At 59.1% G+C, this 27,414-nt stretch overlaps 1 protein-coding gene across 1 annotated transcript; it reads right to left on the bottom strand.

The window, feature by feature from the left end:
* Positions 1–48: 48 nt before the first annotated feature.
* On the bottom strand, positions 49–27,414 carry FLII (FLII actin remodeling protein). The gene is made up of 30 exons (XM_038420164.2): positions 27,182–27,414; positions 24,350–24,460; positions 22,455–22,526; positions 20,746–20,826; positions 18,712–18,797; positions 17,820–17,981; positions 16,910–17,013; positions 15,855–16,030; positions 15,218–15,375; positions 14,317–14,401; positions 13,109–13,256; positions 12,658–12,794; positions 11,714–11,926; positions 10,917–11,096; positions 10,547–10,629; positions 10,040–10,114; positions 9,282–9,365; positions 8,534–8,705; positions 8,295–8,399; positions 7,486–7,677; positions 7,023–7,211; positions 6,170–6,309; positions 5,688–5,931; positions 4,885–5,039; positions 4,695–4,755; positions 3,653–3,781; positions 3,302–3,408; positions 2,775–2,880; positions 2,374–2,439; positions 49–1,916 (listed from the first exon to the last, which is right to left on the bottom strand). The coding sequence occupies exons 1-30, from the start codon at positions 27,242–27,244 to the stop codon at positions 1,782–1,784; spliced, it is 3,819 nt and encodes a 1,272-aa protein (XP_038276092.1). The 5' UTR covers positions 27,245–27,414; the 3' UTR covers positions 49–1,781.

Here is a 27,414-nt window from a genome sequence, read left to right as displayed (position 1 = left end):
GTCTTTAAACCATTTCCACAAGTTAAACTGGAGTGCGTGTGGCCAGGCTTGGTGAAGTGCAATCTTTATTGATATGATACAGAACGCAGCATCCAGGCCCAGGGCTGCACCGGCACAGAGCCAGCGCTTACAGTCACTGTGAGGGGGGGCTCTGAGTGCAAAATGTGCTTCTCGACCTTGAGTGCAAAGGGGTGGTGATGGGGGAAATGGCATTTAAACCTCTCCTGTGGTTCTGCAAGTGGCACGGTCCTAGCGCAGGGGATCCAGCCAGCTGGTTCCAGTAGCTGCAGCCGGTGGGGACTGCTTGGAAAGGTCTGTGCTAAAACTCGGGTGTCCTCAGTAGTATTACAGTGCCCCCTAGGGGCCTTCACTGGCCCCCCACAGGGTTCACTACAACAGCAGGCTTCAAGGCTCAGCAGGAAGCAGGCGGTGGGAACCTGCACTGCTGACTGGGACGGTCCCTGGTGCCAGCTGGTGCTTGCCTGGATGGATCCTGTTTGCACATCCCTGCTAGAGCCACTCCCAAGTCTGGCTGCCTGACTTCATGCTGCGTGACAGCAGCAAAGCCCCTGCCTGCCTCTTACCATCCCTCAGGAAGAATGAGCAGGAGCAGCCAGCACTGGGGTTCTTTAAGGCTTTGGGGGGGGTGCAACACTCTTCTCCCCCATCAGCAATCTCACAGGCTGGGCTCAGCAGCATGGCCATAGAGCACAGGGGGTGAGTGAAGGGAGGTGAACGGCACCTCCTGCCCATTGAAAAATCAATAGGCAGCTGGTACCAAACTGCGGTTTGTGCCTTTGACAGGCCAAGCACACAGCCTGGTTGCATGAGGGTAAAGAGCCAGGCTGCTGCAGGCAGCATACGACATGTGGGGGACTTGCAAAGGGTGAGATGCAAGCTAGCCCCAGGCCATTCCTCTTCTAGGGGCCAGCTGCTTTGGGGAGGTTGGGTAGGGATTTTAAACACAGCTGCAGCCTCCCCCTGGAGCACTGGGGCTTTCCTGGTGCTTGTGTACCGTTGGGGATGATAAACTCCCCCCCTCACTTTGCACCCACTGCTCCCCCTGGCTGGGTGAGGGCTCCCCTCCACACTGGCTGAGCTGGCTCTAGGCCCTGGCTTGACCTGCATTCCCTCCGCAGGAAGCTCCAGCCACTTCTCCAGAGCCACTGAGCCAGCTACCAGGACCCAGCCTCTGCTGCATAGAACGGAGTTCCCCCCTTGGCCCCGGGCTTGGCTCTTTTCCCTGGTGGCACTGCACCCCACTCTGCCCCTGCCTGCTAGGGCCTGGCAGAAGGCACCCAAAGCCCCTCGTGCATTGGCATGGGAAGAAATAACCTTATCAGCCCAATACAGCCGTAGCGCCCGGTCTGTTACACTGTGCTACAGGCTGATCCTGCCCTGAGCCCCTCTTCAGCCACAGGAGCTGGTACCAGAGCAGAGGGGGGCTGGCCTTTTTCCCTTCAGGGGCAGATGAGGTGCAGCAGTTTACAGCCCTCTCCAGCCACACAGTTTTAGTCACATAGCTTCAGCCCCGCGGGGTGTCTCGCCAGGAGACGTGCGGCTCCGGGCTGGGGCCGAGCCCACGGCTAGGAACCAGGCCCTGAGCGAGAGGCAGCAGTGAAGCAGTGGGGAGGAGGGGTGGGGCAGACCGCCAGCGAGGGCAGAGGCAGTTTCTGTTCCTCCCCTGGGGGAAGCGTGGTATGCTGCGGAGGACCCACTGCTCTCCATGGCCCAGCGGGCAGCCGGCCGCCCTAGCAGGGCAGGTGCTCCCCTGTTGCTCCTTAGGCAGGTGGCTTGCGGAAGATGCCCCAGGCGTGGAAGCAGCGGGTGAAGGGATGGGGCTCGTTGCCTTTCCGCACCAGGCGCAGCTTCCGGGGGTGCTCAGCCGCCTTCGAGCGCAGGTGCTGGATGTACACCTGAAAGGAGGGGGAGGGGTGGCCTCAGGCACTGCCGCCCCCCCCCCAGGGCCAGCTCCTGCTCCATTCCTACTGCAGGAACTGGGAGGAGGCCCCGGGGAGCTAGGGCTGCTGTGGTCACAGCCGGGAGCTTCGGCCCCTCAACCAACAAGCCTTCCGCTGCACCAGCAGGGGCCGAACTCCATCCCCAGGGGCCGGTGGAGGCACAGCCCTGTGCCCCAGCGCGTGTCAGGGCAGAGCTAGGGGCAGATGCTGCAGCGTTTCAAGGGGAAGAGGCCAAGCTGCTGGAGCCACCCCCTGGGAACCATGTGCCAGGGCAGTAGAATCCCCCTACCCCCATGGGGGCTCTCAGAGCCTGTCTCCCCTCACCCCTCCGTGCCCCGCAGCTTTCATTCAGAGCCAGGGAAGCTTTTAGAGACGCTCCGGGGCAACCCCCAGCCCTGGGCCCGGCCCTTACCTGGCAAGCTTTCAAGCTCAACTTGATTTCCACTTGGCTCGTCTGGGTGCCCACCCACATGTAAACCTGCAGGGAACAGCAGAGACAGCAGGGTTAGGTCAGCGAGCGAGACAGGACGAGCCACTACACTGCAGCGCACCCAGGCCTGGCTCATTCCCCGCAGCACATGGGCAGGGCCTCATGCAGCATCTAACACCCCCTGGAAGTGGGAGGATCTGGGCCAGGGAGCCCAGCTGGAAGGGCCTGGGGGAGAGACCGGGTTCTCTGGGGTTCCAGCGAGAAGTTCCCTACCAGGGAGCCTAGGCCCAGCTGCAGAAGAGTTAGCGAGGACGATCATGTGACTACAGCATCCTCCCTACTCTCCTCCGGGGGGGGGGGGGCGCCAGGCCCTAGAAACTCACCTCCCGGCCGTTGTCCAGCAGCATGATGTCGTCGTCCGCCAGGTCATCCTGGCAGAAATCGGAGCACTTCTCCGACACAGCGAAATAGCCCTTCTCGTTGGAGCACCTGCAGTGGAGAGCCAAGCTGCTGTTAGCGAGCGGGCGTGCCCTGCCCCAGGCCGGCCCGGCTGTCCAGGGCAAATCCTGGGCGCCAGACTCCAGGCAGGCCCCCACTGGCCATGAGTTTGTCAGGTCTCAGCTGAGCCCTGGGAAATGTTTTCCCAAGCTCTACCAGTCCAGTGGGCAGCATGTCACAGTGCCTAGGCTTTCTTCCCTACTTGGCCAGCCCAAATTGGTAAGAGACAACCCTGGTGGCTTAAGGAGCAGGCTGAGCCGGAGACGTGCGAGCACGTGTTTGGAACAGGCACCCAGCGAACGTATGTCAGGAGCCCTGACCAGCCGGGGACCTGTCTAGCCAGCGGAGGCTCTGCCCATAGTGACAGCTCCCTCCCTGCAGGGCCCCACGGACAGCAGCTGCCGGCACGCACCTGAACAGCCGCGAGTACTTCATGTAGTCGGCATCTTCGTCGTAGGCCTTCTGGCCCCCAATGCCAACCCAGAAGAAGTTCTCTGGCTCCTCCCCTTCGTTTATCACCTGGCACACAGAGCGGAGGGGTCAGGGTGCGCCCGCGGGGGCTGGAGGGTTTCAGTCGGATCCCGAGTCGTTTCCTCCCCTAGGGCTCTGGGATCAGAGGCAGGGAGAGGACCGAGCTCTCCCTGGCTGCACCCCAGGGCAAGGGGTGGCTAGCGCAGGCTAGACCAGCCTTGCCCATCTGGCATGGAGCGCCACTGAGAACCAGACCCTGGGTCACGCCCACAGAAGCTCTGCCCTGCCTCACCTGCTTGCTGTACGAGTCGTCGAACATGTGATTCATGATGTCCTCGGCCAGCTTGGCCTCTTCGGGGTCAGCGGCCCGGCCCACCCAGGTGTAGACGATGCCTTGGTTGTCAGTGCTCTCAAACGGCACCTAGGGGAGGGGAGCGTGGGTCAGGGTGGCAGAAGCAGAGTCCTGGGGCTGGGTGGGAAGCCCGGGCGTAAGGAGAGGCAACGTGGGAGCAGATGGGAACAGGGGAATCATGCTGAGAGAAGGGCAGACGGAGGCTACATGTGGAGGGAGATGCTGCTTTGGCTTAAACCAGGTGTTTAGAGCAGCTTGATGCTCCCAAGGTCACCCCCAATGTGGCTTCATGCATCTGGACCAGGTTCTTCTGTCAGCCAGTCTAGGCAGGATCCTGATCCTGCCCCACTTCCTCCGCCCCCAAGCTCTAGGCTTCCATTCCTCTTTCCCCTTAGACGCTTCTTGCCCATGATCTGTGGGGAGGACATGTCAGGCAACCAGCACCTTCAAGGGCAACCACAGACGCATGGCACCTCCTCGGAGCAGCCACGAGAAGGATGCCCACGAGCGGCATGTGCTGGAGCAAGGTCAAGACAAGAGAGGTGGCAGCAGGGAGCTTCAAAGGACTCCACCTCGTCAGCCTTGCTCATGGGTGCCGGAACTGGAGGGGTGGGGGCATGCCCCCCCCTTTTTAAAACAAAAAGCTCACAATTCATATCCCCCGCAGATTTCAGCCCCACCCCCTGCAGAACAATCCATTCTGCTGGGGAGGCGCTGCAATTACACCTTAGGGGCTGCTGTGGTGCCAGCAGAGAGGGCAGCGGGCTCACCACCGGGGCAGCCAGCTGCAGAGCGAGGGAGGGGGGTACTTTGGCCTTGGCCGCCCCACTTCTACAAAGGTTCTGACACCTCATCCTCTCTCGATGTGGGCCCTGGGCTGTGGCATGAGCCGTCGCTGCAGCGGGCCCAGCTGGAGACTGCGCTGGCCCTGGCAGCCCACAGCGGAGCGCTGGGGATGGCACACTAGCCCCGGGATGCTCACCTTCAGGATGAAGCAGAACTCCGAGTTCAGCAGGCAGGAGTCGGTGTTGATCTGGATGCACCTGCAAGGGACGAGAGGAGGAGGAGTTCTCAGCCCCAGCCGGGGTCCCCACCCACCCCAGCACGGTCGGCCCATTCAACCCCCGCAAGGATGAGGCTCCGGTTAGCAGAGCAGCTCCTCTGGCTCTCACCGGGTGCAGAGGGCACTGCCGTTGGTGCGGACGTGGTACAGGCTGGGCTGCAGGTTGTCGTCCTTGGACTTCCTCTTGCCCTTGTGGATAATGAACTTCCTCTTGAAGTGAGACAGGAACTTGGGGTTCTCCTGCTGCTGGGTCATGCGCACGACCTGGGTGCAAGGGGATGGCGTTAGAGGCGTCCAGAGGCCGGGGAGTTGGCTCATGCTCGGCGGAGGGGACCCCGGGACATGTGCAGACCCGTCGAGTGACGGAGAGCCATCGACTAGCAAAGCATCCTGGGTACCTACATGCAAAGGAGACCCTGCCCCTTGAGGTGAGTGCAGGAGCACGCCTGACCCCAATGAAGGCTCAGCTGTATGCTCCAGCCACCTGCCTGGACCACCATCACCCTCATGGGCTCCTGCAGGAGCCAGGCTGGATCCTCCGCTGTTAGCCAGGGTGGGTCGGCATCGCCTGCCCCAGCCAATGGAAGCAGCTGCTGGCACCAAGACTGAGCCCTGCAGCTGGGAGTAAGGCCAGTAATGTCCTGTCCCCACTTGCCCACCTCAGGGCGCCCCACGCAGCGGAGAGACTAGACTGCCTTGGGAATGGGATTTCGCCTGCTACAGCCCGGCTCGTGGTATGGCCCATGGGGTTGTATGGAAGGGGGACTCCCAGTCCATGGGAGGGCATATATAGGGCAGGGGCCTTGGGGCTCCTAGTCTGGGTCCTGAGAGCGGAGGGTGAGTGGGGGTGCTCATGCTTCCAGGTCAGGGTGCGGCCCTTGGGGACAGGGGAAAATCAGGCTCCCAGCTCACCTCCAGCTTGCCAGGGAAGAGGCTCTCGAACTTCTTCTGCAGGCTGAAGGTGAAGGTGAGCCAGCCCATGTTGGAGGCCTCGCGACCCTGCCAGAAGTACACGATGCACTGGAAGTCTTCCTCCGGCTGCTTCTCCTCCTCCTCTTCTTCCTCATCGTCCTCCCCTCCCTCTCCGTCCCCTTTGCCGCCGCTCTTCTTCTTCTTCTTCTCCACGTCATCCTCATACTCCACCGGCACCCAATACCTGCCGACGCAGGGGGGGGATCCCGGTGATGTGGGGGGGGAAGAGGGCAGCCCCAGTCCCACCATAGCCCCAGAGCTCTCCCAGCCCCCGCAACCAGCAGCCCCATGTCACACCCGCTCAGGGGCTTGGGGGGGCCAATGGTAGAGGATCAGCCCAGAGGGATGGGGGCTTTTACAGCTGAGAAAGGAGGTGGCGGGGGGCACGAGAGCTGCCCAGAGAAGGCAGGGGCGGGTGTTACCTGCACAGGAAGACATAGCAATCCTGCGTGTGGAAGTGTCCAAACTCCTCTTCGGGCAGGCGAGCAAATTTCTTGCCCTCCAGGACAAAGCCCTCCATGCCGTCCAGGTCCTCGTTCCACTCCTCCATCAGCTGTTCCGCCTGCACCCCACACCAAGAGATGTGCACACTTAGGAGGATGTTGCAACGGGTGGCAAGCTGGCCTGGCAGTTAGAGCTCTGCAGGGCGGCCTAGGGGACCCTGGGGTCAGTCCTGGTCCTGAGAATATTGTGTGTGTGTGTGTGGGGGGGGTTGCAATGTCCTTTTCCCCACACCCTCTCCCAAATAAGGGAAGATCCAGGGCATAGCCAGGGCCCCAGAGGCTGGGGCCAATGCTTCCACCGGTCAACTGAGCGCCACTGATTTCAGGCTGCAGGTCCCGCTGACCGCCGGGGCTCGGGCTGCCAGCCCCAACTGAACTGCCCTGCCCTGCTCTCCCTGGGGCTTGGGTTGTCTGCCCTGCAACCGGGTCCCACCTGCTGCCTCCAATGCCTGGGGTCCTCTGGCTGCCATTAGTGAAATTTTTCTGGTGAACCCCCTGTAACGTTCTGCGAACCCCAGTTTGGGAACCACTGACTTAGCAAGATGCAGTGGGACCAGCCCACACCCTCTCTCTCTCCTGCCCCAGCCTTGGCTGCCCCATGGCCAGTTGGAGGGGGCACAATGCTGGTGCCCAAGGACTCAGGAGGGGAAGCCTAGGACAGCTGCATTGGCAGAGAAGGTCCCAGCCCATCCCTACCCAGACGGGAGGAAGGAAGGGCCCAGATGACTCCCCTGAGGGTCTTTCATTTACCCCTCCACCCCCCGTGTCATACCTCCGTCAGCGCCATGGGGGGCTGGCGGGGCAGGAACAGCGCCGTCAGGTCAGCCTTCATCTGATCCTTCTTCTCGGCGTCTTTCTTCACCTTGCCGACCAGCCCCTTGGCCTGCAGCACGCTCTCCGCGTTGCGGGTGTAGTCCACCTTCAGCACATCATCCCAATTCTTGAACTTGGACTTGAACACCTGCCGGGGGGAGGGAGAGAGGGAAGAAGGAGAGACACGCTGGCACGGGGCACTTCAGCCTCTCCCAGGGGGCGCAGCCCCCCTCCCTCCCCGCAGGGCAGCTCCCAGCCCGGCTAGAAGGGAAGCGAGACAGACAGAGTCTCCTACCCCACAGCCTGGTCGGACCAGCCCAGGGCAGCAGCTGGCCAGACCTGAATTCCCCAGCCAGTCCCAACATAGCTCTGCTGGCCACCCCCGAGGGGCAAGGTGAGCCCGGGCCCCAGTGCCCCCGTACCTGGCACTCGGTGCCCTCCAGGTTGCGGATGACCATGGCAAGCTTGGGCCGGTGCAGCATGCTGCACAACTCCTGCCCCAGCTTGAGGGCTGCCGCCCGCACCAGGCGCGGGGACTTCCTGCCCACCCAGATGAAGACGTCGGACCAGCAGTCGAGGATGTACACGGCCTTGGTGTCCAGCAGGCTCTGCAGCTGGAGGGCAAGTGGGAGAGGAGGGATTGAGCGGGTGGGAGGAGGGGGGACTGCCCCCTATTGTGATCTCTCCCACACCCCCAAAGCAGGACCTGGGGGCTAAGCAGGCTGCCAGCCCAGCACCTTCAGATAACTCTCCGTCACAGAGAGGGCTGCCCGGCCCCTCGCCCTTCCTCGGGGCCAGGCCCTGGCAGCATCCTCCAGCTGGGAGTAGGGCCCGAGCTCAGATCCCCACCCTGATTCCCGCTCCATTTTGGGGTGGGATGGGGGGTTTCCTGACAGGCCCCACCTCCCACTGGGCTGGAGATGGAGACTGGGGCTGCGCCCCAGGGAACGGCTCTCCTGCCCCGGGGCTCTGACCACTGCTGAAGCAATAGGGAGAAGTTTTTCGAGCAGGGCCCAAACTCCAGACTGTTTCCCACTCCAGAGCCTGGCGAGAACAGTGGCAGCGGGAGGAGGCGGTAGAGGGTCGGCAAATCTCAGATCCTCCATCCACGTACCCAGCCCCTGTGGCCTTAGCGGGCACAGCCCCACCCCGGACGGGTGCGACCTATGGCACACAGCCTGGTGGAACAGACCCCACCACCTCTGGCCCGCCTCACCCCACCCCACCATACCAGTCGCATCTCCGGTAGCAGGTCCGCCTTGGGCCGCTTTTGGTGCTCCACCGAGAGCTTGTAGTTGATCTGGGGCAGCTCCAGATAGCCCAGCCCCAGGCCGACCTGAGCCGAGGAGAGAGGAGAGGCATGAGAGGTGGTGGCCAGAGACAAGGCAGAGCCTGGTCACAGGGCACGGGCACCTCTCTGCCACAGAGAGACTCCCCCTGGGGGCACGTGGAGCGCGAAGGGGTCTCTACCTTATAGAGCTTGGGCTTGGCTGGTTGGAAGTCGTCAGGCACGTTGGCCTTGATCTCCTCGGGCTGCCCCCCCAGCACCTCCCAGAACTCGGGCGGCTCCTGGCTCTGGCTCAGGAGTGTGATCTCCGCCTTCCCTTTCCGCTCGTTCTTGTTGATCTTCTCAGCGAAGAGCCTGGGCGGGACAGTTCGGGGGAGAGGAGCAGGCCAGAGTTAGACTCCAGTTAGATTCCAGGCCAGCCGCGCTCCTGGCGGGGCTCACAGAGCAGCAGGGGGCACCAGGCCTGGCCTGTGACAGGTGAGTGTGAGGGAAGGGCCACCTGGCCCATGATGCAGGAGGAAGGGAAGGTGGTGGGAGGTCACATGCCCTGCGATGGCAGGTGGGAGGCCAGGGGGAAGCCATGCCCTATGACCGCAGGAGGCAGGGTAGGTGGTGGAGTGGGGGTCTCCTGGCCCATGATGGCAAAAGGGAGGGCAGGTGGCAGGGGGTTGCCATGTCCTGTGATGCCAGAGCGGCAGCGGGTGCCGTTCACACATCCCCTCGGGCTCTGGAGCAAGCTTTACCCCGTCCAGCCAGGCGAGCTGCCAGCTGGTATGTGGGGCAATCACCCTGCTCCCCGACGGGTGCTGCTGGAGCGGCTGCGAGCTGTGGAAGGGGGCAGAGCGCACTCGGTGCCCCCCTGTGTCAGCGCCCGCTGGCTCCGTCCCTGCCATGCCCCCCACACCCCGGCTGTCCCTCTGCGGATGGTACCTGGCTTTGGTGGTGCTGCTCAGCGTGGCCTGGCTCCCTCTCCACACGGAGATCTCAAGGCCGTTGTCCAGGAGGAAGACGAACCTGGGTGAAGGAAAGAGGGGTCAGAGTGGTGCACCGTGGAGCCCAAGCAGGGCTGAATCCAAGAGCTGAGAGGGGGGCTCGGTGGCAGAGACACCCCCCGGCCCCAAGCTGGTAGCTGCTCGGGGCAGCAGGGACGGGAGAGAGCGACTGGGCCAGTGGCCGCCGACACGCACCGCAATGGCTTGGTTTGCCGGCAGGGGCGGGCAATTTGAGCTCTGGAGGGGTCTGCACCGTCACCGCAACACCTGAGCCCCTCCCGGCAACGAAGGCGTTTACCCCTGAGCCCGCCGGAGGCAGGGCAGGGCTCGCAGCCCCACTGCCCAGACGGGACAGGCTCAGAGTGGCCCCGCGCCTCGCTCACGGTCATCCAGGAAGCCTGCACAGAGGAGGGAATGGAGCCGAATGTCCCCAACCCAGGGCAGTGATGAGAGCCTCTGCTGACATGCACGGGGCCCAACGTGGCATTCCTGCCCGCCACCCCGGCGCTAACACTGCAGGCTCCGGTCCCAACAAGCTAAATCACTATGATCCCTGCAGCTTCTGCTCCCGGACAGGGGTCCCTCTGTCTGTCTGTAGGTCCCTCACCTATCCTGGCAGGCCCATCCCGCTGCCCCACAGGCACGGACTTGGGTACCACTTGTCTGCAGAGCGTCCCAATCCCGCTCCGTACTCACCGGGGGTCCAGCGAAGCAGCCTTAAGCATCACGGGCTCCAGCTTAATATTCTTCTTCCCGTAGACGCGATACAACCTGCAAGGACACGCGGCACGCAAGGGGGGGGCAGTCACGAGAGAGCCCACTGCCTGAGGAGAACCTGCCCCCACAGGGGCACCAGGGTGACAGTGCGCCCCACAGGGCTGGGTAGCAACGCATTCAGAATGGATCAAGGGGTGGCTTGGCCTCTGGAACTCACTGCCACAAGATAATAGAACACCCCAAGCGCTCTGTCGGATTCCAGACAGGCTTAGACCTTTCCGCAGCACCCATGGTGACAGCTGCTTTATTCAGGAGGTCTCCTGCTCGAGGGGAGCAGAGAGGGCTTGGAGAAGCTCATCCTCTGGGCATGTGTCCAAGACCGGAGTGCCTGAGCCAGGCAGTTTCTCTGGGTCTGCACGCCACCTAATCGTGGTGCCCCAGAGGGTGGCTGTGGCTGGTAGCGCCCCCCACCGGCGGCCCCCCTACCTGGTGATGTACTGTGCCTCCTCGACGGTGTAGAAGCCGCTGGCCGAGCCCCCCTCAATGTAGGAGATCTCATGGTCGAACACCTAGGGGTGGGGACAAGGGGTCAGCTGGGAGCCGGCCAGTCCGCAGCAAAAGGCCTCCCTCCTGGCAGGGCGAGGGCTGGCTGCAGGGGGCTGCGCCCGGTCGCAGGGAACCTGGAACTGCCAAGTTCTCCAGCCCTGAGACAGCTGGAGAAGGAAGGGGGGGGTGTCTGTACAGGGGTGGATTGGTCTGTATGGGGTTATAAAGAGGAGCTGGTAGCTGCAGAGGTGGGGGTGGGAGGAGGAAGGCCGGGAGGGAGGGTCATCAGGGCGGTCGAGGGGGGAGGCACCTGGCTGAATTCGTTGCTCTCGTCCCCCATTTCCTCCCGGATGGTGCGGCACTCGGCCCCCAGGTAGTTGCGCAGGTTGACGGCGTGAATGGCTGCGCTGGCCTTCTTGTCCAGCGTGGCCTCCTGCCCGATCCAGTAGTAGATCTCCCAGGTCAAGGAGCCGTTGTTGTCCAGGAACGTCTGCGAGGAAATGCCAATGGGCAGAGCCGTCGGTGGGGCTGGAGGAAGCCAAGTGGGTCTCTCGGAGGGGGGGGGGGTGTTCCCTGCTCTCTGGGCCACCCACAGGAGCCCCGCCTACCCACATGACCCTGGGAGGCTCCCTGCAGCCTGGCACAGCATGGGGCCCCCAGCACGGGAGGAAGCTGGAGCCCACATGGGGGTGACTGGGATGAGGGAACCATTCCCTTCAGCCTGTCACTCGCCCCAAGGGAGCCCGGGGAGGCTGGGACCTTGGATTTTGTCTGGTCTTATCTCCCGCCCACAGTATTAAACCTCTTGACAGGAAACCCTTTGAACCTAGGGAGGGAGCGTGGCTAGAGCAGGAGACCAGGACCCCCGGGTACTATCTGCAGCTGGGAGGGAGCGTGGCCTAGTGGTTAGAGCGCGGGGGGGGGAGGGGGAGGGCTGTGAGCCAGGACTCCTGGGCCCTATTCCCAATTCAGCCCTGCTTGACCTCAGGCAAGTCACTGCGCTGCTCCATGCTCACTTTCCCCAGGGGATTGGGGGCTCAGGGTCCTGGGCCACGCTCCAGGCACCCCACAGGAAAGCATGGAGGCAGGGCACGGCAGCCCCAGTACCTTCAGCACAATGTAGCAGTCAGCTTCGTAGAACTTCCCGTTGAAGGCCTCGTCCACCAGGGTGGGCACGAAGTTCTCGATTTGCCAGACGGAGACACCGGGGATCTGCCCCACGTCCTCCGTGAAGAACTCCGAGTAGTTGAGCTGGGGCTTCTCCAGGCTCTGGTCCCAGCGGCGCGTCTTCGGGTCCGTGTATTTCATGTCCCCGTTCTCCTGTGGGGTGCGGGGGACGAGAGGGTGGTGAGGAGCGGCCTGGCTTCTCTCCACTCACAGCCCTAGGTCTAGACCTGGGGCCGTGTTCGACCCCACAGTGTCCCTAGATGCGGAGAATCTTCCTAGGAGCAAACTGGGGCTGGGACCCGACGTTCACGCCGGGCCTCCGGCGCCGTCCCCAGCAATCGAGGCGCCTGCCCGGAGCTTGGCCGGCCACGCGCAAGGCAGAAGCGGGATCCAACCCGCTGTGTCGGTTCCACCAGGGCTCACGGGAGTGACGCCAGCAGCTGTGACGCAGTCATCCAGGGAGCGGCCGAGTCGGGACAGTCCCGAGCCCAGCTGCCCGGGAAGGCCTGGTCAGTCCTTATGCCCGGCAGGCAGAGTGCCCTCAGCAGACGGACGCCCTTGTTCTGAGCCCCACGCTCACAGCATACACGAGGCTGCGAGTTCCAGTCCCGGCTGCGACGTGGACTCTCCCCCCGTGGCCAGGGGCAAGGCAGCCTCGAGAGCAGCCTCTACTGGCGGGTGCCCCCATTTCTGGGTGCTCATCGGGAGGGAGCTAGGGCCAGACAAGCAGAGGCACTGAGGCCTGCATTGGCCTCGGGACGAGGGTGGACGCACGTAGGCTGTGGAAGGGAGGTAGCCGAGGTGGAGAAAGAGGGGGTGTGTGTGTGTGTGTGTGTGTGTGTGAAAAATAGACAGACGGCGCCCACCGCCCCGCCCCTTCCTACCTCCAGTTTCTTGTTCTTCTCTTGAGCCACATCTGACATCCCCTTCAGCACCTGCTTGGCCTGATCGTCCTGCGCCATCGAGTCCTTGCGTCTGCGAAGCCGCATCTTGCGGGCCGTGGGGTCCTTCGCACCGCTCCCTGGGAACACGGGCAATGTGTGTGCGCACCGGCAGGTCACAGCCCAGAAATCACCAACACCTACTCAAGGCAACAGGCTGGATGGGAGACCCTACCCCGCGGGGCGCTCTCAGCCCCAGGTGGGAATCGCCTGCCAGTGCCAGCCCCATGGCAGCAGAGCCAGGCCACCGCATGGCCAGGAGCCCTCGGGTTCTGGACTCCGCTGCCAGCGTCTGGGATCCCCAGTCCTCCCAGCTCCCCAGGAGCCAGGCTGCAGCTGGATGCGACATTTCCACACCCATCCCCCCGCCCTCCGCCATTGCCCCTTGGTTCACCTGCTGCAGCTGCGGCAACGGTGGCAGGCGAGGCGCCAGCCAGGCGCAGCTGGTTCTGCAGGGAGAAGTCAATGTTGTACCACTCGGAGGTTTTGTCCACCGGCTTGGGGGGCATCACCAGGTTGGGGTTCTCCCGGACGTCCAGGATCTGCAGGGGCATGGGAAAGAGAGCTCATCCAAACACCAGCCACATGAGCTATCTGGGCACCGGCTGGTTCTCACTTCGCCCTGGAGAGCCCAGGGGGCATTGGTGGTGGGGGGCATGGGAGGATCCCCGCCCCATCAGGGTTTAGGGTCAGCGTCTGACGGTGCAAGGCTACAGTTCAGCAGGGCGAACATGATTTGTTTCCCAGGCGCTGGGGGTTGGGATGCCACGCCCTCCCCTGCCAACACGAAAACCACGTCCAGCAGCGGGCACGCAGGGGTCCAGGCTTACACCAGCCAGGAGGGCCCATGGACAGCCAAGCGTCATTCAGAACAGATCAGACGATGCCAGAAACGGACCCCTCACCGAACACACTGGTCGTCGGCAGGGGGCTTCTCCACCACGCCCAGTGCAGGCCCGGCGGGCAGGGATTTTACGCCAGGCAGGGGTGATCCAGGATCTCCCCACTCACTCGTGCTGCACCGCATAACCCCCTTCAGCATGGCACCAACTCGCTAGGCCTGGCTGGGCGGCCCAGATCGAACCGCCGGGAGACAGAGGGAGCAAAGGGCTCTCAGCCGGCTGCATAGGAGCAGCTCCTGCCAGGGATGTGCTGAGCCAGGGTGAGGGGCAGCACGATCAGTAGGACTGGGCATGGAGCTAGAGCCCCACAGTCCCTTAGTTTAGTCCCACTGCCTTGCTGCATGGCTTGAGGTCTTACCCCTTAGAGCCTCCGGCCCACGTCCTCAGTGGGTTTAGGCTCCCAGTTTCCTACCTTTGTGCAATAGGATTATCCCGACCCAGTACATTAACTAAGGTCACCGCATGGCTGGCCAGGGGCGTAGAGAGCCTCCCCGCTGCCATGTGTCAGACCCAGCCCGTTCAGGGTGGGAAGCACAGGCTGGCACTCCTGGTGGGGTGAGCCCTCTGCTCGCACACCAGCCCGCACTGCCCCGGGATGCATGGATCCCCCAGGGACCGGCTCCCAAGGAAGGACAGAGCCTGGGATGTCTGCCCAGCGGGCGCTGGCAAAGCACGGAGGCCCGTCCCTCCGTGGCCTCACCTCGACGTCTGTCAGGAAATGAACAGCCTCCGGCAGGGTGACCAGGCGGTTCTTGTTTAGCACCAGCTTCTTCAGTTTTGTGCACCTGGAGGGGCAGAAGAAACGCTAGGAGAGGCCTGGCCCCCGCTCCTGAGACACGCTGAGCTAATGAGCTGCAGGGCAGGGGGGCCAGGAGATCAACTATAGCCAGAAAGTCCCGCTCCCAAGCGGGAGAGCCAGATCCCAGAAGGGGAGGAAGGAGGGACGCAGGGTGTGGAGGGGACGCCGGCTCAGCCTGAGCCGAGTTCTTCCATTTTCCTTGCTCCGCATGTCGTCCATCTGTCCCGGCCCACCCGGACGCTGCTCTACGCTCAGGCCCCGCAAGAAATGCAGAACCCTTCCTTCGCCTCTGCAGAACGCACCCACCAGCTCCTCCCTCCCCTCCGCTCCAGACATGCCAGGGAGGGGGCCGGCAGCTCAGAGATCTGCACCAAGCGGGACTGACTTGGAGAAGTCAGACTGAGTCGTGAGCGCTCAGCGCAAGGGATCCACCCCGCCAGGCTTCGGAGGGGGCTGTGAGCTTGCAGCGGGTGGGGCGGGGTCTTTCGCACCCAGGCTGCGGACGTTGTTAGCGGCAGGTGAGCTCTGCACATAGCAGGGCTGATGTCGGAGGTCCTGAGTCCCCACCGAGGTCAGCGATGGCTGCGGGTGTTGGCCTCTTGGGCAGACCGGCCCTTTGCAGGTGTTTGGGGCGGGTGGGTAACCAGCAGCCAGAAGGCGCACAGGGATGGAGAGGACCAGCGAACAAACGGCTTCCTTCCCTATCCCCACACAGCAGCCACCTGGGGGAGACTCTGCCCCAGGCTGCGGGGGGGATCCCACTTCTGTCTCCCCAGGCCAGGGCGGCAGGCGGGTCGCTCACCTGCACAGGCTCTCGGGAATCAGCTCCAGGTTGTTGTTGGCTGCCATGAACTCCTCCAGGCTGGTCAGTTTGCCAATGCCAGAGGGAATGCCGTCAAAGTCTAACTTGTTGGAGTTCAGGTAGAGCTTCTTCAGCTTGGTCAACTTGCAGATGGCAGACTGGGGATGGAGAGAGACACGCCACAGATCAGGGGGAGCCTGTAGCCTGGGCCACTGGGCTCTGCAGGGGCTACTGTCCAGGGCATCCTGCCAGCTGCTTGGACAAGTCACTTAGCTGCTCTATGCCTCAGTTTCCCCAACTGTACCATGGGCATGCCTGCCAGGGGTTCTGTGAGTATAAACCCATTACTGACCACGAGGGGTGCTGATGCTACGGTAAGGGGGCCCTAGGAGCTCTTAGCTTGGCCTGAACCAGCGAGGAAAGCACAGGCCTGTTGAGTCAGAGGATGGGGAGCCAGCGGGATGCTGGGACCAGCCCCTCGGGTCTGTGATGCTGCTTTGGTATTCACAGCTTCACAAGCCAAGGACCAAGCTCCAGAGAAAGCCACCAGGCGCGTCCCACTGAGACTGTGCCCTAAGCTCGGCCATGGGAAGCCAGGCAGCTCCCTGCTGTCGTCTCGGGGGAGATCGCTACGTACGGGCAGCGAGGTGAGCTGGTTCCGCGACAGATTGAGGGTCTCCAGCTGGGTCCACTGGTCGATGCAGAGGGAGAGCTCGGAGATCTGGTTGCTGCTCAGGTTGAGACGACGCAGGCTGGAGAGGGTGTAGAGGCACTCGGGGACCCGGCTCAGCTCGTTGCACGCCAGGTCCACGTCTGGGGAAGAAGAGCAGAAGGGAAGGGAAGCCACCCACCGGACTGGGCCCAAGTCGGCTGACAGGCACGGACAACCCAGGGCTCTGGCTGGGTTACACAGTAATTGCGAGTGCATGGACATGATGCCAGGATAATATAGCAGGTCCCGGCCTAAATGCATCCACTTTCACAGGGACGGGGCAGGCAGCCCATCTAACAGCTGCACTCTTCCCGGAGTCAGAGCCTGGACCATCTCCACCAATAGGAGCCTGACCAGCGGGGGTCAGGACCACTTTGGGGACCAACGGCCCCACAAGGCGATTTCCTCTATCATCCTTGCAACGGCTTGCCCCACCCAGCCATGTGGCTTGGGCTCACAAGAGGAACCTTAACCAGGTGGCTGTCCCAGTGCGCTCTGGGACTGCAGGAGAATCTATGCCATGGGCTGCCCACACTGGGACTGGGAACAGGGGCTTCTGGGTAATTTCCCCAGACACAAGACACTGCATTGTGGGATGGAGGGAGGAGGAGCAGCTGGACCATGGAAGATGCAACAGTTGTAGGTTGCCATCAGGGAAGATGCTGCTGTGGATGACGGGTTCAGCCAGGCCTGCTCCGGGGAGATGCACCCAGCTGGCTCACACATTGTTGGGGACAGCCACCGTGTGTGGACACAAGCTGCCATGCGGGTGGCGTGAGCTTAGCCAAAGGCTCGCTGGGAGTGGGACACCTTTCTCCGAATGCAGGGCCTCCCGCGCTGCACTCGTCGCTGGACTGGCCCTGTTGCACGGCAGCACTGGGAAGGAGGCCTGGAGAGGTGCTGTTTCCCCTTGCCCACCTTGTCCCCACACGTGCTCCCTCAGCCGCGGACTCTGGGGCGAAACCCCACTGGCAGCTCACCTGCGAGGTTGGTCAGGCCTTCCAGGCTGGTGGGCAGATTGCTCTGAGTGCGCTGCGTGTTCCTCAGGTGCAGGGTTTGCAGAGCCGTCATTGCAGGGAGCTGCCTTTACATGGAAAGAGAGAGAGAGAAGCAGTGAGGGGAGATCCACTGCTGGGCCGAGCCAGGGACTGGAGGGGAGAGCCCGGACGGGAGAGAGCAGGACCCCAAGCTCTGGTTCAAGAGGAGGCAAGATGCAGCACGTCCACACTAGGACTAGTTTAAACCTGGTCTCAGCTTTGCTGGGTTTCAGCCCAGCTCCCCAGGGACATGAGCCCATTCCACAAGAGCCATCCCTGCACCCGGCTGGAGGCCAAAGATGGACTGGGCCATGGGAGCCGGATCAGCCCTTCCTTCCCAGAGGCTGAGTTGCTCATTCCCGGCAGGCGAGGGACAGGAGAGAGACGACCAGTCTTTAGGGCTGTGGCTGGCACCATGAGATCCAAGAAAATAGTCTTACTTAAAGACTTAAGGGCTGGATCCAAAGCTTCGGAAGGGTCGTGGGTGGGGTTTCCCATCTTTACCATGTCATGGGGGGCTCTGGATCAGGCTCCAAGAAGCTGACCGTGTCCCTTCCAAAAGGGCTCGCTGGAGAAGGAGCGAAGGGGCCCCCAGGCTGGGTTCTCAGGCGTTTACTGGGGAGAAGGCCTTTCTGGTTGTCTTTTGGTGGCTACTTTATCTCTCCAGTCCAATGCAACCAGAAACCAGGCAAGAAACCGGACCCGCGGCCGGACAAGGCTCTTCCCAGCCAGGCTCAGGAGAGTGGCTAGAAGAGCGTCAAGCCAAAGGGGACCTCTCCTGAGCGCGCCCTGCCCCCTAACAGCGCCGGCAGCCTGCACCCCTGTCTGGCAGTGCAGCAAGACACCCCTCTACCTGAGCTGGGCATGCAGCAGCGGGTTGTTGTTCAGGATCAGGGTCTGCAGGTGCACCAGCCGCCTCATCTGCGGGGGCAGGCTCTCCAGCATGTTCTCGCTCAGGTCCAGGTACAGCAGGTCAGTCAGGTTGATGAACAGCTGGTTGGGGATGTTATCGATGCTGAAGAAGAAAGACGAGCCGTGCTCGGTTTACCAGCCAGGAGAGGGGGAGGGAGGGCCGCGCCACACTGTACTGGGACGGGTACGAAGAGATTGCTGTGTAGACACACCCTATCAGACATGATCTTCGGCCAATGAAGCAGCACGGGCCAGCTGCTCGAGAACATAGCCAGGGTCCTGGGCTGGGTCGTGCAGCCTCGCTGCTGTGGTTATCGGCGCTAACTCAGGTCTCCACCTGCAGCAGTCACCCCCCCGCCCCCCACCAATTGGGTGCAGACATACGCCCAGGTGCTCAGATCCCCACTCAGAGACAACAGAGCTCTCAGCTCCCTTCCCTGCATGACAGGGAGTGGTGAGGTGACCCAGCCTAGTTACCCAACACAACCGGGGGCATGATCCTGGCGGCGATGCAAAGAACGGGGATCTCCCGGGTTCCAACAGGGACACCGAGACTTCCCCAGCCCGGGGCAGGAAGGCATTTACGTGGAGGAGCCGAGCAGCACAGGACAAGCACAGAGTGATCTTTACCAGCTGCTCCAAGCGCCCCTCGCATCAGTTCCGACTCCCTTCTCTCACATGTTCCCAGCCCTCAGAGGCGCAGGCCTCCCCTAGATCCAGAGGGGGGGGGTTTGTTTGACAGGGAAATCCATGCCCGGTGAGCCGCTGGTGCAGCCGGCCCAGGAACCCCCTGCACGCAGCCTTGGCTGGAACCCTGGAGCAGCCAGACCCACCTGTTGTGGCCGAGATTGAGCACCAGCATGTTCTTGGCATTCTCCAGCTCCCGGGGACACTCTGTGAGCTGGTTGTAGCTCAGGTCCTGTGGGCAGGGAAGCAACAGAGCTGTCAGGAGAACGCCTCCATCCCAGCTGGCATGGAGCGGCCCACCCAGCAACTGCCCCGTCCCCCCCAGCCGAAATCAGCCCCCTCCCACCACCGCAAGGATCTGCAGGGCCACACTGTTGATATATCTGTGCGTATATCCAAATCCAGGACACGGCCTCCAGTCTTTTTAACCTAGCTGCGGTTTGTGCGACCTGCCCAGCGGATCACAGGGACACCCCGTACTGTGCCATTTCCAACACAGCGGCAGCCAGAGGCAGCTGTCCTTCGTCGGTTCCCTTCAGAGGGGCATCAGTGCCACTAATTGAGTCGGCAGCTGCCAACTACCTGGGGAAGCTCACGTGCATTGGGGTTTTGGGATCTCACACCAAAACAGTGGCTGCTTATTTGACGTTTACTTATTTCTCAGCTAGATCTTAATGCTTACAAAAGAAAGATTAGGAATCCCCAAGGATATTCCTGAGCAGACTAGATCAGCTTTAAAATGGAGACTAATTTAGAGGTCAAGCAGGTTATGATGTGTGTTATGGTAAAGTGCATTACAATAATGCCCTAAGGTCCTGATCAGAGGTCAAACTGGGCATTACCATAATACACACGCTGATAACCCAAGGTCCCAATCAGGATCTGGGCTACACCGTGTTAGGTCTTGTACAGACCCATAGGAATAGCCTTGCCCCGAATTTAACAGCCTGTCTCTTTAAAAAGAAGATCCAAGAACGAAGCCATTTTAATGTACGTGGCTAGGTTCCTTGGGGAGCGTGTGGCCTATCGCCAACAGCCAGATTTTATTAATAAGGGCCGGGACCGTCAAACCTGCCAAAGAAAGTTACACTCCCAATTCCCATGGAGAGTCAATGGGAGTTAGGCACTTTTTAACTCGGTAAACAGGATGGTGCCTTTACATCCAGGAATCTCAAACAGTCACACTTTGCGGCACGGGTACATTTGTAAAGGGTTAATCAAGGATTAATAGATGTTAGAAGCATGTTGCAAACCATCAGGTAGAATGTGGTATTAGGTAGGCGTGGAAGGATTAGATGTTACTGGAAAGTGTCGGTAAACGTCAATTTCACCGCACGCACACACCAACAACTGGAAAAATATTTCCAACAGTCAAAATTTACAGATAGGCAAAGTCAGAAAAGTGCTGCTTGAGAACTTGGAGTTTGATCGAAGGAAATTTACTTATATACATATATATATATTGACCTGGGATGTTAACAATTTGTGTTTTCACGGTTCTAAGGCTTTAGCTTTTTGAATCTCAACATCTACTGTCATTGACTAATCTCTGACTGACCCCCCCTCATAATTTCACACAATTGAGATAAGCATTTTTTAGATTATCAATTTAAATTAAAAATAAACATTGATTATTATTCACTGAAACTGTAAAATAAATTTTAAAAAATCAAATGCTGCTTGGCCTCGCTATAGGTGGGGATAAGAACATAAGTAGGTGGGGTTAGAAATAGTTCTAAGCCATGGTTTATAAGTGACCGTTGGTGCTATTGGACTTTAACAACCGAGGAGCCGTTTATTAAAACACTGATTTATTGAGCCTGTATAGCGTTAAGCCATTCATGAATGTGCCCTTAAAACAAAGTGTGACTCAAAGCCATTCAGAAAGATGGGTACAATCCCCATTTTAAAAAGTGACACAGACAGGCTAAGAGACTTGGCAGAGGTCACACAGCAAGTCAGTGGCAGAGGCAGGAATTTAACCCTGCAGTCCGGGCTCTCACCCTTTGCTCTAATCACTAGACAATGCTGCCTCTCTTTTGGGTTGATTGAGCATGCTGGTTTAGGATTTCCTTCCCCTCCCCACTGATGCTGTTGGAATCTCTCTGCTTCTTTAGTTTCACTGCACTGATTGGGTTAGGAGAGCAAGGAAGGAACCGGAGCGAACAGGCAGCACATACCAGCACCGAGAGGTCATCGAGCTGGAAAATATCATCAGGAACTCCTGAATTCTTCAGGCTGTTTGCTCGAGCCACGATTGCCTTAAAAGGGGAAGAGAGATTTATAGTCAAGGCTCTGGATCCAGGCACGACCCGGGCCTTCCCAAGCCCCTGACTCAGCACCCGCATCAGAGCGGGGGCAAAGACCGACCAGACGTGAGCAGGTCCCACTGGGCCCCGAAGGAGGAGGATTAGCAGGGGGAGGCAGCGTGTGGAAGGGAGGGCTAACGGGGACAGAAGAGAAGCTGGGTGGGATCAGAGGAGAGAACAGAAAAGCTCCTGCCATATGGAAGGAAAGCCGTGGGTTGGGGGAGGGGGGTGGATACCAGCAAATTCAGCCTTTCAGCCACAGTGCTACATCCAGGGATCTCCTCCGACCCACCACCAAACAAAACTTTGAGCAGACCAAGGGCCCAATCCTGTCAGCTCCCAGCAGTGCCAATGGGTGTTAAGGGTGTCCAGTCCCCCCCAGAGAAGGGCACCAGCACCCGCCCCCCAGGGAAGAGCCCCAGGCTGCATCTCCACAGGTGCCCCATGCTGGGCCACATAAAAGCAGCCATATTGGGTCAGACCAAAGGTCCATCTAGCCCAGTATGCTGCCTTCCGACAGTGGCTGGTGCCAGATGCCCCAGAGGGAATGAACAGAGCACGCAATCAAGTGATCCATCCCATCACCACTAGCTAACAGGGGTTTCCAAGTGTAACGTGACACCCCCATCCGGAGGTTAAAGCCTCAAATACGCTGACAGTATCGACATGGGCACCGAGACGGACCTCCGCAGGCGGGGAGCCCCAGAAGGCAGAGCCCCTCTCCCCTGGTGGGGGGGAAAACCATTTAGCCCCAGCAGCGCTCTGCTGACCTCGGCAACAAGACACTTTAAAAGGCATGCAGCCCCGGCAGTCAGGCGCTCTGCCTGAGAGCAACCCAGGGTGCCAGCCCCTTGAAGGAGCCGCAGCCAGGAAGCCGGCTGGGTTACCGAACAGCAAGCAGTTCAGGAAGTTACCAAAGCATGGGATGGCGAGGGGGGGGGGAAGATGTGGGGGTGTGTGTGTGGGGTGGAGTGGATCTTTGTGGACTCAGCTCTCCTTCAGGGTTTGCAGCAGATCCAAAAACATTCGCCAACCAGGGCGTGGGGAGAATCCGGCTACAGAGCAGCCAATCCCTCCTCCCCTGCGCGAGGCGGACCGGCTACGGCGGCCACTCACAGGCCCAGGGGAGGCACCGGCACTCCCTCTTGGAATTGCGAAAGGAGAGGCAGTGCAGGGTGCCTGCATGCAGGACAAGCCGGTAACCGCAGACAAGACCAGCCCCTGTGCTGAGGCAGCCCTGGAGCATTTCCATGCAGCTAGAGGATTCAGCCTCTAGAGCGGGATGAGTTTCTAAGGCCACATTGAAGAGCTCGCTGGCCCTGTTTGGATGGGTGCCACTTGAAGCACTGGGGAGCTCTCCAAGCTCTTCCATCGGCCCAGCTGGGCCCAGGCTTGGCAAGGGAGCCTGGGCTTCCAATCTGGGATCTGTCCAATAGACACGTCCGGGGCGGGTTCATGTTGATCAGTGGGAGAGGAGAGGCCAGCAGCTAGGGGCTGGCACCCAGGCATCTGCAGAGAAGCGCTCTCCCCTGGTGCAACAGGGTGCTGGGCGACAGAGGGACACGGCGCAGGTTACTCACCCGGAGGCAAGGCAGGCCGGAGAGCTCTCCGTGGAGCGTGGTGAGGTTGTTGTGACTCACAGACAGGTGCTCCTGTTTGGAAAGTGAAGAACAAACACCTGGTTACAAACACAATGAAAAGGGACCTTGGAACTGCCATGCTGTTTGCTGCCGTTCACTCTGCTTGAGCCTTCTGCCCCTTACCCTGTCTTGGGGGGGCCCCTTGTCTCTTTAGACTGTCCAGCTCTTTGGGGCAGGGACTGTCTACTACTGACATGCTCCGAACACAGGCAGGCTCCTTCATTCAAGTCCCAAACACTCTGGCTTATTTTGCAAAACATTGTTTTTAAAGGCCCTAGACACCACTAGGCAGGTTGATGCTAGAGAAGAGTTCCCAGCATTTGCTTTTATCATTCCAATGGAAACTGGGATTTATTTATTTTTTAAATATTCGCCCTGCTGCATCCTGAACATTGCAGCAGTGTGCTGAGCGGCAGGGTGGCCTCAACAAGACTCAGGAGACCCAGGTTCTTTCAATTCCCTGCTATTCCACAGACTTCCTGAGCAGTCTTGGGCACATCACAGTCTCTGTGCCTCAGTTTACCAGATTCCCTACCACCAGCGGTGTTGTGAGGATAAATACATTAAAAGACTGGGGGGAGGAGGGGCTAAGATAAATGCCTTGGATAGAGAAGCACCTCCTCTGTAAAGCGCTTTGAGATCTATGGATGAAAAGCACTATTTAAAAACTAGGTATAAAGATATCGCAAGGGAACCTCTAAGTGAAACTGACTACAAAACTGAATAGGCAAAGAACAAAAGTGCAATTGACTGAACTATTTTTAGTCTGGTTACAAACAGAAATCAAAGGACTGGTGAATTTGGTTTAAAGACATTCACTCCACTTTAATCAGCAAAAGCTTCCCTCTTGCAAACACTTCTGAGCAAGTTTAACTTGACCCTGGTGTGTCATCGCATTGACCTCCCTAAGACTAGTCACGTGAGTGAGCTCAAGCACGCACGCAGCCGCTAGACTGACATCTAGGACAGCATCAGTCACGGGAGTTAGTTAGTTAGGTCATGGTTAGAAATGAGAGTTTTAAACTGATGGGATTCCATTAAAGGTGATCTGAAAAAAAGAAAAAAAAATTGGGATTTGAGCCCATTTTTGCTTCTTTATAATGTAGGAAGCAGGCTGGAAAGGAGGTTCCTTTGCCCACACCACTAGATATTCAGATCTTATCTACTAAGGAAGGCTCTATGGAGAACTAGTGAAGTTATGACACAGATGCATGGATTCCAAGGCCTTGGAATTATCTAGTTAGAACACAGCCACACAATACCACAGAGCAGTTCCCGCGTCAAGCCCATCTCTTGTAGCTCAATCAGAAGTTATCTTTTAGAAAGACGCGTGGTCTGGACTTAAAAGACTTCAAGGGATGGTGAATCCACCACCTCCCTTTTATCACAAGATAGCGAAAGCCCTACCAGCGGAGGGAGAGAAGGACCATGCAGCGCCTCGCACAGGGGGGACTCCTTTCTTGGTTTCATTCCAACATCTAATGAGCACTTTGGCTAAAGGAAAGATGCAAGTCCAGGTTTTGAAGATCCTTTGCAGGTCACCCTTAAAGAGAGGGTGTGTGCGTGCGTGCGTGCATTTGTGTGCACACGCACCAGACAAAGCTGCAAGGGTTTTTTTCCTGGCTTGGCCACTGGTCTGCTGGGTAGGCTTGGACAAGTCACAGCACCTCACCATGCCTTGGTTTCCCCAAGGGGGATAATCACGCTGACCTCCTTTGCAAAGCTCTTTGAGACAGTATGGATGAAAAGCATGAGTTAAAAACTAGGTATTATGATGGGGATGATTGTAGGGGAAGCTTTTGGGTGGAGCTTTTGGGTTTCTGCACAGCTCTTACCAGTTTCTGGAGGGAAGAGAGCTCCTCTGGCAGGTAGCACAGGCCCGTCCTGTTCAGTTTTAGCCATCGCAAGCTGGTCATAGCCTTCACGTGGTCAGGAAAATAGCCACCCTGAGAGGAGGGGGGAAGAGAAAGTCATTTTATGGCATCCGATCGGCAGAGAAATGGGCATTGCCAGGTTTCTCATCCACCTGAGATGAAACAGACCCTGTGATCTTAACACCCTCCACCATGCCCCAGGTGTGAAACCAACCAAGGCCCCTTTGCTAAGATCCCTGCCAAACATACCAAGGCGACAGGCCGTTCTGACAGTGTATGACTTATTGTAACAAACCTCCAACGAAATGCACTCGGACATCACAGTAACCATGAGGTTGACACATCGGATTGTCACAGGGACAGCTGGACAGGACTCCGAGCCACACCCTGCTGTCCACACCTCTCAGCCCCTGCTCCCCCCTTCCCCAAACATCCTGCAGCCCCCCCATGGGATTCTTACCCTGGGACCTGCACTCTCAACAGCCCCCTGCTGTCTCTCCTGTGCAGTTCTCGAGCCCTCCCCTCTTATGATTTATTTCCTGGTTATGATTTATTTCCCTGCTTAATGAGCCAAGGATCACTGTTGCCCTCTTAGCTTAGAGCACTGGTGGCTACAGGTGCCTGGTTTACAGGTTTTAGAGAAACTATCCCAGTGCACGCATGCTCAGCTAGGATCTGCCCTGGAAATTGACCCAGAGGAGGGGAACATCTCCATAGCAGAGTGTGAATGGAGAAATGGTCAGGCAGGTCACACAAGATTACAGGGCTTAGAAGCAGCATAAATCCCATGAACGGACACCAGCTGACCCAGATTCTGCAGAGTATGGGTAGCGTCATTCACAAGAGTCTGCTCACTGGCTTCGAGGGAGCTGCTCCCATGAGTGACACGTCATGCATGAGTTTCAGTCACTGAAGGATCATGGCCTTAGCAGGCATGTTGCCACCTCTGTTAGGAAGACTATTTGCTTTCTAAAGAACAACCCAGCCTCCAGAGCCCCATCCTGGGAGGGGAGGGGCAGATGCACGTACCCGCAACAAAAGGCCTTTCTAATGTGCAAACTGCTTAACCCAGATTGTGCAACTGCGCTTTAAGGGCCTGCTTAGCAGTAGGTTTCCAGCGACAGGCAAAGGCCTCCACCCTGCCAGCCACCTCACAAGACAGACCCCTGCGCCTGTCCCCAGTCATACCAATGGGGGCCCACCTGCATGGAACCGCTGGGATGATCAGGGCCTAAGTGGCTATTATTTTGTTTAACTACCTTCCAGGTCAGGTATGCCAACACTGGAATGAGAGGGCTCAGTTGTTGTGTGTGTTGGGGGGAGGTAATCGCAAAGGAAGAACTTGAATTTTAACCTCAGAGGATGTAAAGACTCTGTGGGCCCCATCAAGGGCCAGCAGAGCGGCAATCCCGCTCCTCAGATGCAGTGACTGGCATGGGCCAGCGTGAGCTCATTAACTGCCAGGCCTGGTTACAGTTTCATGCAGGGTAGGAATCAGTATAAATGTAGCACGTTGGGTCATCCCAGGGGTCAAGCTCCTTAGTAGCACAAACAAATTATGCATGCACCAAATATCAGTCATGTCACATCACTGGGGCAAAGCTGGTGGGGGTCATTTATGTCTCGCGTACGCAAGCAAAATCACCCTTGGCCAAGGGCAAGTAATGGGCCCAGGGAAACAGAGTTGACTTGCGAGCAAAGCCAAAGGACTAGCAGCACCCAGCAGCATCTTAACCCCTGGTTGGAGAAATATAACTCAGAAAAGCAGCATTACCAAGGAGGAAACATGATTGGGGGATTAGAGCAGGTGACTGGGAACAACAGTGCCTGGGTTCCATTCCCAATTCTGCCAGCGTGGCCTTGGGCAAGTCATTTCATCTCTCTGGGATGCATCAGAGGTTCTCACCCTTCTTCTTTCTGAGCCCCAGAACCCCCCGGATGTGCTATAAAAACCTCCACGACCCATCTGTGTCGCAACAACTGGTTTTCTGCATATAAAAACCAGGGCCAGCGTTAGGGGGTAGCAAGCAGGGCAATTGCTCCGGGCCCCATGCCACCAGGGGCCCCATGAAGCAAAGTTGCTCAGGCTTCAGCTGAAGCCCTGGGTGGCGGGGCTCAAGGACCCAGGCTTCAGCTCCATATGGTGGGGCTTTGGCTTGGGCCATAGCAAGTCTAATGCCGGCCCTGCTTGGCAAACCCCCTGGAACTTGCTCGCGGCCCCCAGTTGAGAACCGCTGTTTTACAAACTTGTCCCCTTTACAGGGATCATGAGGAGACTTAATTCGTTTCAGGGCATGGAGCCCTGCTTTAAAAATGCTAGACAAATGCCAAGTCTCATCAATGCAGCCATTAATAACAGCATGGAGCAGAACCAACATGACAATACATGGTGCTTTTCAGCCTGCCATGGGATCCATTCACAGCTCCCCCCAGGGCCCCAGAAAGGGGCTCTGAAATTGCCAGGCATCTCTGGCAACTAAACACAGTCTCTCCTCCTCTCTCAAAAATCAGCTCAACAGAGGCACGCACAGCTCCAATCCCTGGGGGGAGGCCTCTGGAGGATAAAAACCCACCGCAGTAGCTCAAAGCATGATCTCAGGCGCCACGGTGCAGCCACAGGGGTGAGCAACTGTCTAAAATTAGCCATGCAGGAAGCAGGCAGGGCCTAGACTCTGGGAGCTGCCCAGCCACCTCCCTGTCTGCCTCCCAGCCCTGGGCTTTGCCCACAGCCCAGCCCCAGAATTAAACTCCCCTCCCCCCACCCAGCCCAGTTCAAGGGGGGCCCTGATTTACCTTGAAGTCATTCCCACTCAGATCCACCCCCCTGATAAAGGGGAGCACTCCAGTGGCAGCCATTATTCCTCTCAGCTGCAGCCAGTGGGGCTGGCTGATCCTCCTGGCAGGGTGTGCTACATTGACACAGCCCTAAAGGAAGCAGGGGCCGGCTCTTCTTTGCACACTACAGCCAAACTTGATGGAGGCTGGGCTCTCCCTCTTTTAACCCCTTCATTGACAAGGGTGCTAAC

This window comes from Dermochelys coriacea, chromosome 10 (genome assembly GCF_009764565.3).
Source record: "Dermochelys coriacea isolate rDerCor1 chromosome 10, rDerCor1.pri.v4, whole genome shotgun sequence".
NCBI classification, from domain to species: domain Eukaryota; kingdom Metazoa; phylum Chordata; order Testudines; family Dermochelyidae; genus Dermochelys; species Dermochelys coriacea.
The sequence above is the reverse complement of the archived record's forward strand: the minus strand, read 5'-3'. Positions and strand labels throughout refer to the sequence as shown.

What these genes read in the sequence shown, in the direction of transcription:
- FLII (XM_038420164.2), bottom strand. Translation starts at nt 27,244, where the DNA reads ATGGCTGCCACTGGAGTGCTCCCCTTTATCAGGGGGGTGGATCTGAGT. An exon ending in CGTTGCCGCAGCTGCAGCAG is followed by an intron (nt 12,795 to 13,108) that starts GTGAACCAAGGG and finishes CCGTGTTCCCAG; the next exon opens with GGAGCGGTGCGAAGGACCCC. An exon ending in ACTGCTACATTGTGCTGAAG is followed by an intron (nt 11,097 to 11,713) that starts GTACTGGGGCTG and finishes ATTTCCTCGCAG; the next exon opens with ACGTTCCTGGACAACAACGG.